This window comes from Penaeus japonicus, unplaced genomic scaffold (genome assembly GCF_977035675.1).
Source record: "Penaeus japonicus unplaced genomic scaffold, GWHDUDI00000001_assembly GWHDUDI00000006, whole genome shotgun sequence".
Lineage (NCBI taxonomy): Eukaryota > Metazoa > Arthropoda > Malacostraca > Decapoda > Penaeidae > Penaeus > Penaeus japonicus.
This window is the reverse complement of record NW_028234408.1, coordinates 23,945,638-23,960,637: the sequence shown is the minus strand read 5'-3', so window position 1 is coordinate 23,960,637 and position 15,000 is coordinate 23,945,638. Positions and strand designations below refer to the sequence as shown.

The 15,000-nt window shown below is 47.7% G+C and overlaps 2 protein-coding genes across 5 annotated transcripts in view; one reads left to right on the top strand and one right to left on the bottom strand.

The window, feature by feature from the left end:
* LOC122247770 (uncharacterized) overlaps nt 1–11,785 on the top strand; it is a 167,531-nt gene extending 155,746 nt beyond the window's left edge. For 2 of the 4 annotated variants that reach the window (XM_086537767.1, XM_043007347.2), the window contains 8 exons: nt 7,647–7,743; nt 8,195–8,929; nt 9,081–9,294; nt 9,574–9,814; nt 10,003–10,217; nt 10,401–10,598; nt 10,849–11,244; nt 11,307–11,785. In XM_086537767.1, coding sequence (XP_086393893.1) covers nt 7,647–7,743; nt 8,195–8,929; nt 9,081–9,294; nt 9,574–9,814; nt 10,003–10,217; nt 10,401–10,598; nt 10,849–10,988 — 1,840 coding nt within the window. In that variant the 3' untranslated portion in view covers nt 10,989–11,244; nt 11,307–11,785. The remainder of the gene's footprint in view (nt 1–7,646; nt 7,744–8,194; nt 8,930–9,080; nt 9,295–9,573; nt 9,815–10,002; nt 10,218–10,400; nt 10,599–10,848; nt 11,245–11,306) is intronic. The other 2 variants (XM_086537769.1, XM_086537768.1) reach the window with 2 other exon arrangements.
* Nucleotides 11,786–11,792: 7 nt separating this feature from the next.
* Nucleotides 11,793–15,000, bottom strand: part of Polr1A (RNA polymerase I subunit RpI1) — a 27,697-nt gene continuing 24,489 nt past the window's right edge. The window contains exons 25-29 of the mRNA XM_043007346.2: nt 14,485–14,640; nt 13,915–14,079; nt 13,566–13,712; nt 12,391–12,547; nt 11,793–12,244 (exon numbers count right to left, since the gene is read on the bottom strand). Of these exons, the coding sequence (XP_042863280.2) occupies nt 12,141–12,244; nt 12,391–12,547; nt 13,566–13,712; nt 13,915–14,079; nt 14,485–14,640 (729 nt within the window). The 3' untranslated portion in view covers nt 11,793–12,140. The remainder of the gene's footprint in view (nt 12,245–12,390; nt 12,548–13,565; nt 13,713–13,914; nt 14,080–14,484; nt 14,641–15,000) is intronic.

Sequence of the window (15,000 nt, the reverse complement as noted above, 5' to 3'; positions counted from 1 at the left end):
AGGAGGGCGGGCCAGAGGGGAAGGGGGGGGGGGTACGACGCTAGGGTTGTGGGATATGTTGAGACACGCAAGGGCAGAGAAGGGTGCGAATTTTGCGATGTTTCAAGAGCGTAGGTGAGGTTGCGTGCCGAGTTGCGGAGGCAGAGAGACCGACGTAGGAGGCGAGTGCGAGCGAGCGAGTGCGTGCGCGCGCGTTATTCAGCGATGAGCATAATAGTGGCTTTATTCATGAGGAGTTTTGCGCATGACAAGAGGCGAATATCGATAAGATAAGGAGGTCGGACGAGAGTATTTTGGGCGAGAGCAATCTGAGGGGAAAGCGCGGTGCCGGAGCACTGCCGGTCCTTTTTGTCCCCTTTCCGGTGCTGATTCGTGGAAGCCTAATCCTGGCGCGTCTCCTTATCCAGAAGGACATTGGGGGTTTTAGCAGACGAATGGCGGATCATCTGTCGGAATTGCACTTCCAAGAAAATTGCAACTCACGTTTCATGAAGACTTTCATACAGGAATTTGCGGAGAGACCTTTTGCTAACCTCGACAACTCCAACTAACAACAACTACAACTAGTAGTAGCTACAACAATACAACTACAACTTCACAACTTCATATAAAATATACATTTATTGCCGTTTTGCTATAATGCTGACTATTAACATTAGGAAAAAAATAAAAAAAAGTAGCAGGGCAGACCACATCCGGCAGAGGAGGAGCACGTGGTTAGTTCACGAGACCGGCGAGCCCCTTATCTGCCTCTGGATCCTCGGGGTTTAGCAGGTCATGGCGCGGGTGTGTGGCACTCGGGCTTATCTGGCGCAGATTAGCCCTTCTCCCCGCGTGGCTCCTTTGGCTGGTTGCTAGGATGAGGGGGGGGGGGCAGATGGGGATGTTTGTTGATGCTTGGATGAGGATAGGTGGATGAAGGAGGGGGGGGGGAGGTTGATGGATAGGTGCTTTGGTTGAAGGGAGGGTGGTTGGGCGAGAGGGATTTTCCGAGTGGAGGTAGTTGGCCTTGAGGACAGTATCATAAATGGGGATTATGACAAGGTAGGAAAAAACACAAGATGAAAACAGAACGTGAGAAGCAAGGGATAAAAAAAAGAAAAAGAAAATAGTAATAAAAACAAACCCTGAATATAACTGTTAATGAAAATGTGTGAAGAAAAGGTTTGAATAAAGAGGAGGAAGTGGCAAGTAAACGCGAGAAGGGGAAAATAACCCCAAACGCGGAAATGGCGCAACGAGACCGGAAGAAAACAAAAGAGGGTCGGCAGGAAGAGGGGAAGGGGGGGGGAGGGAAAAGGTAAACATGCGGGTAGGAGGAGGGAGGCGGAGAGGGAGGGGGAGAGGGGCGTGGGTTTAGAGGAGGGGGGAAAGGTCGGGGGAACCTGCAACATCGATGATGATGATGATGATATTCGTGATGGTTATGGTAAGAATGGTGATGATGCAATAATAATAATGATGATGAAGATAATGAGGATGAAGATAATAAGCAATAACGGTACAGATGATAATGATGATAGTAGTAGTGATGAGAGTCACAATGAATGGGCCAGCGGTCGAGGTACCAAAGCGGGGGAGGGGCGAGCCGAGCGAGGGGCGCCGGGCCCAGCGGTCGCTTCCAAGAAGGTGCGCTTCCCGTGAAAGCGAGCGAGCGGCTTCTTTGGAGAAACGGCAACGGGGGAGACGGTGTTGCAATGATGGAGCAACACCTTCGCAACACCCGAGACGGTTCAGGACAGGGCGCCCTTCAGGGTCGCTCGCTCGCACGCCCGCCACACTTAAAGGGAGGTTGGAGAGGACCTTTAGAAGATGTGATATACACTCGCATGTTCCCTCTCCCTCCCTACCCCTCCCCCTCCCAGGGACAGGGGAGAGGGCAGAGGGGTTTGGGGGTCAGGGTAGAGGGGATGGATCGGGAGTGAAGAAGCTAAAGGAGAGGAGAGGAGATAGGAATGGGGAAGGAGGAGGGGGAAGAGGGGAGGGGAGGTAAGGGGTGAAGAGGGGAGGGTAGGTAAGGGGTGAAGAGGTTGGAGGGGAGAGTTGGTAGGTCTAGGGGAAAAGGGGTGGAGGAAGGGAGAGAGGAGGGCAAGAGGAAGGGAGGAGATGGGGGAGGGATGGGGGTGGGCAGAGGGGGTCTAGCGGCCGACGATAAGCCGACCGGATGCCGGGAGGTATTGATGTTGATTAGGGAAGGGAATGTCGAAGCACTGTTTGAAAGAAGAAAAAAAATTGTCTTTCGACCTTTTTCTTTCTTTTTTATTCCCTGACTTTCTCTTTCTTCTCTGTTCTTTATTCTCCATGTTTTCGCTTTCTCTTTCTGTTTAGTTCTCCTTCGCTTTCTCTTCTCTTTTTATCCATTCTTATCTGTCAACCTCCCTTCTTCTCCAGCCAGTTGCCTTCTCTCTCTCTCTCTCTCTCTCCTATACTTTCCCCTCTGTCATTCTCTTCCAATCCTTCCTCCTCTTTTCCTCACTCCCCTCCACCTTTCTTTCCCCCCTTTCTCTTCCTCTCTCCCCACTACCTATCCTTTCTCTTCTCTCACCTCTTCCTATCCCTCCCCCTTACTTCCCCTCTTCCATCATTTCCACCATTCCCTCCACGCCAATAAACGGCCATCCTCCATATCAACCTCCCTCCCTCCCTCCCTCGCCTCCCACGCCTCGTCGTCCGCCAGTTCGTCCTCGTCGCTCGCTGGCGTGCATGACGAGGTCGCGGCCGCGGTAATGCGGGCCTTTGTCTTTGCTTCCTTCGTGCTTCTCTTTTTGTCCTTTCCCTCCTCTGTGGCTGTTGGGGTTTCTGGCCTTTCGATTCTCTCTCTCTCTCTCTCTCTCTCTCTCTCTCTCTCTCTCTCTCTCTCTCTCTCTCTCTCTCTCTCTCTCTCTCTATCTCTATCTATCTTTTTTCCTCTCCTTTTCTCCCTCCCTCTTCCTCTTCCACCCTTTTTTCTCCCCCTTTACTTCCCTTCCTCTGTTCTTATCCCCCTTCCCCCCCCCCCCTCTCTTCTTCTCCTGACCATTGATTATCCCATTTTATGAACCTCAACCGTTCTTCTTCCCCCCCCCTCCCCCCCCCCTTTCTTGTCCAACCTCGATTTCGATTACGTAGTGAGCATGCGAGTAAAGAGCATTGAGCACCCGTCCCCCATTTCTCTCCCCCCCCCACTCTCCTTCCCTCCCCCCCCCCACACTCCTTGTTTCCCCTTCGTCTCCCCCGTTAAGGATTCTTCCTTCGTAAGTGTGTGGTAAAGATTTATAATGTATTGGTAATTGTTTCGCGCCGTCCGGCAGTCAGCCACTCGGGTACCTAATCAGCTGGGTTTCGGGTTTCAGAAGCTTCGTGAATGAAAGCTTTCTTGTGATGTATTTTTTAATTTTTTTTAAATTGTCTGGTCTCGTGTTTTACGCTGTTGGGCTTTTTGTATATTTGTTGTCTTCTCTTTAATTTTCTTGTCATTTATTGTGTGTCGAGTTTTACTTTTTGCTTCGTCTTCGGTTCGGGGTCGGAAACCTGCCACAATTGTTTCTAGACACCTACTTCGGAACCTCAATTTCTGTTAGCCGAAGAAAGGAGGGGGAAGAGGGCAATGATGACCAGAAGAAGAAAGCGATTGGCTCTCTCCTCGGCACCAGACAGTGGCGCTGGGCCTGTGGCGCAGAGGCGCCCAGAGCAGGCGAAACGCGTGTGCCGCGTCTCCTCCTCCGGGATGACAAAGGGCGTTCATGAAATCATCCGGCGCGATGAGGCTCTCGATGAATCGATCCCATGAATCCTTTCGTCCATTCCGAAACGATTAGATTTTTCGATTCCTTTTGCGTGGTTGAAGAGACGACCGTGAAAGAGTCCAGTCAACCGTGGACCACCAGAGACGCGCGCAGAAAGGCAGGGGATGCTGGTCGTTAACACCTTCGACTGGACACCTTCTATTGGCACCTGCGGGAGTGGGATACTTTTTCGTGCTGTGTCGAGGGCACCAGTTGAACGAACATTTTTTTTTTCTCTGTCATTTCGAGGGGGCTCAGTCGAACGGCCCCTCCCTTTTTAACCTGACGGGTGAGGGAGGGATTGTCGCGTCCCACCCCTCCTGGGTGGAGAGGGGAGAGGGGTACTTTTTATGACGGAGTTGGGCCTGCAGGCTTGAAAGTCCCTTAATCCCCTCTTGCCCCTTTGTAGCCCCCCCCTCCCCCCCTCCCCCACCCCACCCACCCCTCTCTTTGCCTTAGCCACCCAGCCCCCCCCCGCCACCCTCTCACCGGCGTTTTATTTTTTTTCTTTTTTTTTTGCCGGCTACACGAGCTTGAAATGAGTTTTGTTTGGTCTGGAGAGATAGCTTCTTCGGGGGACCATGGGGGAGGCTGGCGGGAGAGCGACGTGCGGGGGATTTCTGTGCTGGTTGCGGATTTCGATTTTTTTTTTCCCGGGGGGGGGGGGGCACTTTTTTTTTTATTCTTTCTTTCTTTTTTGCCGTAGCGATGAGCAATTGCGCAATTTATAATAGACCCCCATTGCCCGAGATGTCTGTTGTTTATTTTCTTTTCAAGTGTTTATCGTCATCCCTTCTTCGTCTTTACCACACGTCTGCGGAACCGCTAGCTCGAGAATTACTTACCTGTCAGTAATTGTATCGCCAGCATCCTTTTAGAGCCTTGGTATGCAAAGCTCGACCCGCGCCACGGTTGGATATGCATCCCCCCCCCCCTCACCTACCGCCCTCAGCCTTGCATCCCCATGTCAACGGGGAATGTGGTCGAGAGGGCCCCATGCTCCTTACGCTTGACATATCTGGTCCCGATCACTTGCGATCAGCCTGATTTGGGAGCCGATTTCATGCTGTGGCTGGACGCTGAGTGCGATGTCATTTTTATGCAATCTTTGCATTAGCCAAGAGGACAGCGCTCACCTGAAACTCTCTATGTAGGGGATTCTAGTTTGTGGTGCAATAGATTGTATGGATATCCTATGGGCGCAGTTGCCACGCCATCTCCAAAAGCTCGAGACTTTGGCGGGAGTCCCTGTCTGTTGGAGCTTAGACGTTGGTTTTAGGATGATCATTGGGTTTAATTACCGTCACTAACACCATCATTATAAAAAGTAGCAGTGATACTGGTGGGCGGTGCATATATAGTAGTGGTAGCAAAATCAGAAGTACAATGATAATAACAGCCACAGCATTTTATCATGAAATATGTAAATATACATTATTAGGGTACGATCAACATTATCAATAGCACTGATAGTTATCCCGTCCTGCTATTCATTCTTGCAATATTATTTATAGAGAGAACTTTGCAATAAAGTTATCCTTAAAAACTAGATGCAGTGAGAAAAGGGAGAAAGAGAGAACGCACATAAATGTCAAAGAAGTAGCATGGTGACGTGTTCACCATTTATAGAACGGACAAGGGTTCTAAAAGGTGGCTAGTGCTAAGGACAAGAGGGAAACATGTCGCCTGAGTGCGAGAGCAAAACAAAGGAAAAGCTCGTGTCGCAAGTTGGTTGACAACGTGACGTCATTATCCTTGACCCTCGCAACAAGTAGGGCAGAACGAGGGGGGGAGGGGGTAATTATGGTCATTATTATTGTTGCTGTCTTTTTAGTGGTGCTGTCCATCTGTTAAGTGTTCGAGTGGGATATTGATTTTGACCAGATTAAAACCGGACGATAGAATCCCAAACGCACCGATCGTCCCGCACCAGCGTGTAACCGCAGCGAGTGAGTGGGCGTGACGTCATCACTCATACTGGAGACACGAGCATTTCCTCTCACGGGCCCTCACTCTTGCGTGGGTGGGGGCGGGGGGAGGGGTAAGTGCAGGGGCAAGGGACAGGGGGAGAGGGTGTAGGGAGAGAGAGGGGCAGGGATGGCAGTACGGGATGGGGAAGGGGCATGTGGTGTGGCATGGCGCTCTGGGATATACTTCTTCAACGTAATTAAGATGATGAGGGCGAGGAAGGGAGAGGCTACTCACTCCTGCCCTGTGACTGGAGCTCTGAGTACAGTGAGTAAGGAAGGCGAGGGGGTTGAGGGGGCGAGGGGGTTGTGGGGGCGGGGCACATTCACCTGTGCGTGGGCCGGGGATTGGTTAAGGGGGGAATGGCGGGATTCAATGACGCTTTCGTTTTGTTGCGATGCTGACGCGGAGCTGAAATTGCTGTGGCAGGAACACCCTCGCCTTGACGAAGGAGTCTCAATGGCCCAGGGATCGAGAACCTACTTTTCGTACCTTAAAGATACTCATCAGTATTGCTTGTTGCTAACATTATTATTTTCATAATTAATTATATATGGTTACAGTTGTGTTTGTACTGCTGCTGTTATTAAACTATATAGAAAACACCGCGAGTGATCTTTCACTGGCAAAGACAATCGATGAGTAACGGCGAGCAGGAAGGGAGGGGAGGGCGGGAGGGAGGACGGAGGGAGCGGCGACGGGCTGACTGGCGGCCAAGGGAAGGCTGTCGGGCGGCCTTGCCCCCCCCCCCTCCTCCCGCCCCCGCAAGCGAAGGCGCTGGAGGGAGGGAGGGAGGGGCACCTGGGCACCTGTCCAAGCCGCGATTCTTTGCATGCCGTCCGAGGTTGGAAATGGGTTTCGACGGCGAAGGTGGTGACGGCGGCGTTGATAGTGTGCATGGCGAAGCGTCGAAGACAGGTGTGCGTGTGCGGGAGTGCAGGTACCTGCGGATGAATGGATGAACCCCCGGGTGATGTATGGGCCGATAAGAGAGCGTATATGGAGGTGCTCTGGGCTGGCCTTCCCTTTGGTCCGATTGCTGAGCGCCGTTCCGAGCCAAGGCAACATCGCGCGTCGCATCGTATAAGGGGAGTGCGCCCCCTGCCTCCCGACCCGCATGGCTCTGTATAAAGCAGGTGCTCGGTGGCCGGCGCTCGTAAAAGTGCTCGTAATAAGAAGGAATAAATAATCCCCAACGCGGCTCCGACGCCGGACGAGACAGAGCGGCCCTTCGGAGAGACGGTGCGATCCCATTAAAGCGGCGAGGGGGAGGATCCCCCCGCCGCGGAGTCCTTTCTTGGGAAGGTCCTCTCCTGGTCTTCTCATTCTTCTTTCGCCGTTGCTTTTCCCTATTCTTTTGCTCTTAATACCCACCCCCCTCCTCTTTTTCTTCTGCTCGTTACTTCGCTCCTTTTCTCTGCGTTCTTGTTCAATCTCCGTTTCAGTTCCCGCCTTGATTAAGGAGGTCATTAGGGGGTTTAATCATAGCCTGGTCGCCCGTGCTTCTGTCATTGTCTTACTAGAAGTTGCTGAAGAATTGGTCGTAAGTTTCTCTCTAAGTTTGGGTGGAGATGAGGCTAGAAGGAGAGAAGGGGTAAGGGAGGGGGTAGAGGTCGGGAGGGGTGGGGTGGGGTGGGAGAAACTCATTGCCATGTCTGGACACGACAACCTGTTTTATGGCGTCCGCTGAATTTTTATAAGGTTTCAGTTCTCTTTTTTTTCTCTCTCTCTCGGATCTTCGCATTCTTACTTCGGGTCCGACGTCGGGGTTCTGATTTACGCTCACCGGCTCGCGTCTCGGGCCGGCCATGCGCGCTGGCGCTGTCTTCATCCTTATCCTCCTCCTCCTCTTTTCTTCGGCCGTCTCCTCCTTCGATGATGGAGAGTGACACTGACGCTGATCCTTCTTTGCAGGCGCGCCGCCGAGGAAGAACTTGACAAATTGGTGAGGCTGAGCAGGTCGACGGTGCAGGCCATGGAGGAGGAGGCCGCGAGGAACCAGCAGAATAAGGTAAGACCAAATAGAAATAGTTTTGGTTATTGTAGTTTAATGGCGTCTCAGGGTCTCACGGGACGAGTTTCTCAGTCCTGTCATAATAAGCTTGTAATCTCTTTGGAGTGATATTAGGTGAGCGTTCGTTTATAACTGGGAAGCCTTTATGCTTGGGCAGCTGCACTCGTTAAAGATAGCTTTTATGGAAACTTGACTTTAATCGGGAAGAGTCGTAAACGTGCCCTGGCGCTGAATAATAAGTATGCTCGTGCTTATACATACATGTGTGTGTATGTTTGTGTGCATGTATTGTGTGTTTGTTAGTGCCAAGCAATATGAATGGGTTCTCAGGTGTGAAGCCACTTTTGGGATACAGATCAAAGATTTTTTCTCTCATGCTGAGACTGCGAAGAGTATTGAGGGTCGCCTGGTTCCGCACACTACAACTTGAGTTCTGCTTTTGCTTCAGGAGCATGACCCGGCGCGAGAGGCCGTCGTGAGGTCCCTCCAGGAGGCCACAGTGGAGATGGAGAAGCACATCCAGGCGATGGAAGAGACAGACGTCCCGGCTTCAAAGAAGATATCCACTTCCTCCATCTCCTCCTCCTCTTCGTCCTCCTCTTCCTCTTCCTCGCCCCCTTCCCCAGCCTCGACCACATCTTCCTCGGGCATCGGCAGCCTGAAGCTCTCCTCGTCTGCGTCCTCTTCCTCCCTCTCGTCCCTCTCGTCCAACTCCTCGTCCGCCTCCCCCCCGTCCCCGCCCGCCTTCAGCATCTCCAGCTACGGCGCCGGCTACGGCTCCTCCCCCCGGAAGGTGAGCGGAGGCCCGTGGGAGACGGCGGCCGCCCCCCCTGCCAAGGCGCCACTCGCCCCCACTACGTCCTTACCCACGGTCAAGCCGCCCATCCTGTCCCCGAAACCCAGCCTTTCCAGCACCCTCAGCTTCCCCTCCAGGATTTCCCACACGCCGGCCTCTGCCGCCACCCCCTCCTTCTCCGTCCCCACCACGCCCACGTCCACCAACGGGAGCCATACGCCTTCTCCGCCCTCGTCCCTCTCCTCCACCACATCGAGCATGTCCTCGTCTCTCACGCCCTCGCCGCCCCCCTCCTTCTCCCCCCCTACCCTGTGCCCTCTCACCATCGTGGAGCAGGACGACCTTTGCGACAGAGTGAACGACGGCGACGCGAAGGCAGCCATGACGGTACGTGCATGCCCGACCAGAGATGCTTTCCTTTATTATATTTAGATGTGATTGGCATTATTGTGCATTATCAACTTCTTTCATGGGTGCTGCTATACTACTGATGGTTATGTTCGTATATATCTAAGCCTTGTTGCGTGTTTTCGTGCAGGTGGGCGTAGCGGCGCAGATCAAACGATTCGAACAACTTTCCGAAGGTTCCCTGGAGGCCTTGAAGACCGCCACACTGGAACGAGCGAAGAAGCGGCGGCAGAAGGAGATTCTGGAGCACCTGCGGAGTCAGGTGGAAGCCGCCCGCCAGCAGGTGGCAGACACTTCCACCAAGCAGGGCAGCGAGAAGGACGACAGCGCCTGGCAAGAGCAAGGTGGGTGCCCCAGTTGGGCCGTTGCCTTTCCCATTGCGACCACGGGTCTTTACTTTGAATGTTCCGAGAGATTTTCTAGGTTTTGTTTTAGTTGTCAGTAATCACATTTGTGCACGTGTGGAAAACGGTTGTTTTTCGTGTATTTAAGTTACGTAAACTGAAAGTTTTCCAAACCAGATAAGCTTCTATTATCAACATCCTAAAGCAAATAGGATGCACGTATTAAAGACATAATATGTAGAGTTACATCCAACCCTCCAACGACGCCCACCTTTACAGAGCGCAAGGCCAAGGAAGCAGAGAGACGCATCCGCGAAATCGCGCGCCGCGCCCGTGAGGAGCACCGACGGGCGTCTACGCACTCGTCACCCGCACACGCCATCAACCGCAACCTGAACGGCCTCACACACAACACCGTCGCCAAGAACACCCTCATCAAGAACGGCGTGAACGGCGTGAACGGCCACCATTCCAGTGTCAGCGGAGACATCAATGGGAATATCAAAGCGGTTCCAGAAGAGTGAGTTTTCACACGAGGGCAATATTGTTTTTTTTTTGTTTTTTTTTAATGGAAAGGATAATGTTCAATTTTTTTTGGTTTCTAACATTTGAGTTAAGAAATGGTCCTTATTGTAATATAGTTGTGCATCCCATTGTATTCAATATATTGTTGGAAAGCTAACCCATCAAATTCCTTCCCACTTCCAGCGTGAGTAACAATAACAACCATAACAAGGGCAGCGGCAGCAGCAACAGCACCGTAGTGAGCAAGAGCAGCCAGTTCGGAGGCTGCGTCCGGCAGAGGATCCGGCCCCCGAAGCCCCCCTCCCGCGGCGCCATCGTCGCTTGGTTTCGCGAGGAGGAGCTGCCCCGAGGGGCGGGCCTGGAGCCCTCGCGCACGCGCGTCGCGCCCTGGTTCCATGGTGAGATGCAGCCCATATACTCTATACTATTATATCTCATCTTGTAAATTAATAGGAGGCTATTTCATTTTTTCTGTTCATTTTAGGATTTTAGTCATTGTTTAGCAGTGTAGAGATAATCAACATTTTAATATGCCCCATTATACTAGCCTAGAATTAACAAGTGATTTCTCTCGTCCCCAGGTATCATAAGCAGAACAGAAGCAGAGGAAGTGCTCGCAGGATCTGAGGTAGGCCGCTTCCTGGTGCGAGTAAGCGAACGGATATGGGGCTACGCCATTTCCTACCGCGCCTCCGACAGGTGCCGCCACTACCTGATTGATGTCACCGGCGGAAAGTACACGTTCTTTGGCTCGCATCAAGCATCCCACGATACCCTTGGTAAGTGGTGGCCATTCTCTGTACTTGTTCTGTCATATGTAGGAAAGCTTTTGAGTAAAAAAAAGAAAAAAAAAAAAAAAAAGGCTTGATGAAGTGACTAGCTGGAGGAGTACCGATTTTATCATTATACGTTGAATGATTAGTTTTCCATTTGAGCAGTGTATTTTAAATTAATTTTCATGGCACAGTATGACCACTTTCAAAACTTTAACCACACACAATAATCCATGGCATTTTTGTTCTCCTGCAGGTGATCTCATCGAGTACCACAAGAAGGAAGCCATCACAGCCTCGGGCGGAGAGCTGCTGACGCGTCCGTGCGGCCAGTCGAATCCTAGGAAACCAGACTACCTCGAACTGTTTACCGGCACTCAGTACCTGGCACTTTAATACATTCAGATTCATTTCCTTCTGTTCATCAAAACATTTCATTAAATATATATATATAAAGTAATCACGATTTTGAAGCACTCTGTATCACAGATAAATGCAAAAAAAAGAGCATCTAATGCACTGTATATTTCTTTGTAGAGCTGTGCAGTTGTAGAGCCTAAATTATGTAGAAGTAATTAAGGAATTTATAACTGTTGCATGTGAGAGGGAGAAAGATAGAGAATCAGAAAGAAAGAGACAGGAAGAGAGAGAGGTAGAAGAGAAAGAAAGAGACAGGAAGAGAGAGAGGTAGAAGAGAAAGAAAGAGACAGGAAGAGAGAGAGGTAGAAGAGAAGTCACCGCTAATCTTGCTACGCGGATATACCGCTTGCACTGTGAATTCAAGAAATGTCGCTTATCATACAAATGGTGCCATCTGATAATCAGCCTTAGCAGTGGCATCGTGTGTCTTGTATCTGTGTGCAAGAGATGTCCCTGCATATCACTGCTGCAGGCTCCTCAGAGAATTTCAATGTCCAGTTTCAGCAAAATACTTGTCTGTCCATGTAAAGTAATGTAATAGTTTGGTTGTTGGGGGTAGATAATACCTTGTGGCAACCTGTAGCGAACATACTTAAACGATACCATGCTGGTCCATTCATAAAATGGTGGACTATTATAATTTCATAATTCTGAAAAAAATATTGATCCCTGTGCTATGAACGTTATTATTAGTTTTGTGATATAGATATATGTGTATCATTCATTATAATAAAGAAATGTATATAATACCCATTAAAGCATCTAAGAATATACATATGCTTTCTGTTTAATAACCTTTATTATAAAAAACTACATATCATTTGGTAAATTACTGAAAAACTGCTGGATTAACTCAAATATGCATAAATGTGCAATAAATTGTATATGATACATTAATTTTTTGTTGGGTAAATTATAGAGGATTCCTTTGTGGAAGACAAAGTAATTCATATTTTTCTAAGCAGGTAATATTATATAGTGAATCACACCAATTATTGTGAAGAACACATGTTTGGGCTTATAATACAGAAAAATGATTATAGAGTATCACATCAGCTTTTTAATAATTTATTTATCAACACCATCAAATATTTTCTCCTTTCAACTCCATTACAAACAGAGCAATTTTCACAACTTAATGACAGGCAGGACGTGCATTACATTTGTGCCTACTTTAACTGGTTGCCCAACTGCAATGTTTGCTGATGGTGACAGCATTCTGTCTTTCTCTCCTGAAAAATATAGACAAATGGTTAGATAACTATTTACCACCCTTGCTGTCCAAAAACATTAATGGTCAACATTTCAGTATTAATGTGAAGAAGTACTGCTCATTTCAAGCTTAGAATCTATTACTCAAGTTTTCACAATCACTTACCTTGTAAGAGGGCTGATTTGAGGAACTGTGTACATGTTTCATAAGACATCTTCTGCAGAGGAGAGAGACAAGTAGCCAGAGCCTGGCGGGAACAGGCCTTGTAGACACCCTCACAGGTAAAGTAGTCGGCCAGTAGAGTTAAGTGCCGGAAGTCAACCTAGAGAATACATTTGTTAAGGTTTTCTACTCTTGAACATTAAGGTCTTTGTTATACAAGATAATGCATGGCATAGAGAAATAGTATAAAGTGACTGCTAATATTTTTCAAATTGGGCAAATTCTGTTTCTTGGTGTTGATCAATTTCCTTAAAAGAGAAGCGAGTGAATAATGGGTAGTATAGGAAAGAAAGGCATACCAGACATATGAGGTGGCCTCAAGTATGCCTACCCAGAAATAATAATAAACTTTCAAGCGAGTGAAAATGTGAGGTCAGGAAATTTTGTGAAATATGTTCAGAAATAAGGTGACATAATGAAAATATAATGGTGTTTCTATAATATGAGGTTTGCAGATGGTCCACAAGATCCACTAAATCAAATTAACCTCTTGAACACAAGGACACGTATACTGCATCCTCACAGCGCTCATGACATATCCGAGGACAGGCATAATGCGTCATGGCCCAGTTCTGTTAGAATTAATTTTTTTTTCTTCCAGATACTGTACGAAATCTTTCAGAATATAGGTTGTATATGATACGATGGCTTGTTTGACTTTCATTATTATCACATAAGAGTGTGATTCGCTTATACCAGGGGAGGTACTGATGCACCCTGCTAGCAATAATCTTATCATTTCTATATGGAACATTATGTAAAAATATAAAACTTATTATGCTTAGTATATCATACTTCAACCATTTTCTTTTATCTTCTAAGTCACTGAGGTCCCTCACCAAGGTCACTCTTCCCACCCTCCTCCCAACCCATGTAAATAACTTGTCACATGCACAAGGGGGGGAAGAGGTTAACTATGCATATTTTAATATATAATACATATATACATATATATATAATACATGATGATTATTCCTTAGTTTAGAAGTTAATAACTTACAAAACTACTTGATGCTGTTGAATATCTGACCTATATAAATTTATTACAGTAACTGACTCATCATTGCTTATATGCCTTATTCATCAGCCATGCCCATGCACAATTCTGAATTACAAACCTTGATATCATAAGCGGATTGTACAGCACGCAACTCCCTTATAATGGAGCGCTGTGCAGCTTCTATTCCGTACATCTGAGCCACCTGGTGAATGTTGTTGGTGTAGAGCCGATTCACATCCAAGAGATGCTCATATTCAAACATTGTCTGGAAAAATAAAATGGTACTTTACTTGATGCCTGGAAAAATAAGTAATACTTATCCCAAATATACTAAATGGCCGTCTTACATGTTCTTAAAGACTAAAGACAGACCAATACTGTATTAGCATTAATATTTATTTTTCAATCTATATTACATCAAGTATGCATGAAAGTGTGTGTTTCATTCCTGATTTGAGACCACTTACAAAAACATTAACTCCTTCAGTTCTCAACAATAAACCATCATCTTTCTCTACTACAAAAACACGTTTGATTCCGGGAACGTAGTGAATGAGACTGCGTTGGGATCTTTGCCGCACAATGGATGGGATATCGTAATTACCACCAGACAAAGGTAAAAGAAGGGTGACCTGAAAAAGTATGTCTTTATTAGAATGTTTCTCTGGCAGTGAAATTATTTTTTCTTTAACCACCTACAAGTATTAAAGACTAATATGATGAGAAGATAATCCAACTTAAAATTAGTTACTGTATACTGTAGGGTAGTATCAAAAAATAAGAATGTGATCCAATAGAGAAAGAACCAGTCTGTGGCTGACTGTCAAAATACAACAATCTTTCTATGATAAAAAGAAGTTTACAGCTGGTGAATTACATGATTACTAGCTACTCACTGGATCACACTGAACTTGCATTTCTTTAACCTTGCCTTTCTCTTTCTGGTAAAACACATTTTCTGATCTACAAAATACCTGACAACAAATCAAAGCTCTAAAGAAATTCAAATTTAATCTCGCAAACTTTATTCCACTCACCTCACACCACAGTTCCTCCTCTGTGTCGAAGCTGTAGTCAACTATCCATGAGTCTTTTGCTATGACGCCATTCTTTCTCTTGAGTACCACTTCTTGACTGATGTTGGAGCCCTTTTTCCTCTTGGGAGTTTTAGCTATTGCTGGCCCTGGATCTTCCTGATGGGAGAGAGTAGAACGTTGGGATGTGGTCAAGGTAGAGTCTCAAACATTAATGATGTTACTTATGGTCAAGATAGAGTATTGAAGGTTAATAATATGTTATCTGTGGTCAGGGCAGAGTGTTCAGTATTTATGACATACATGTAGTTAAGGTAGACTGGATAAGCACTTTACTTTTGTGTAATGAACTTATATTTCTTTCTTAACCCATCCCCGACGGGGGAATTCTACTTGAATTAGGTAAATGCCGGCAGTCGAATTAATTAGGCCTAAATCCAATTGAATGTTGCGACAGACTGTGCCGCCCGGCCACTGGGCTTTTGAATGCGCGGTACACATGCTGTACCACCCGTCCAG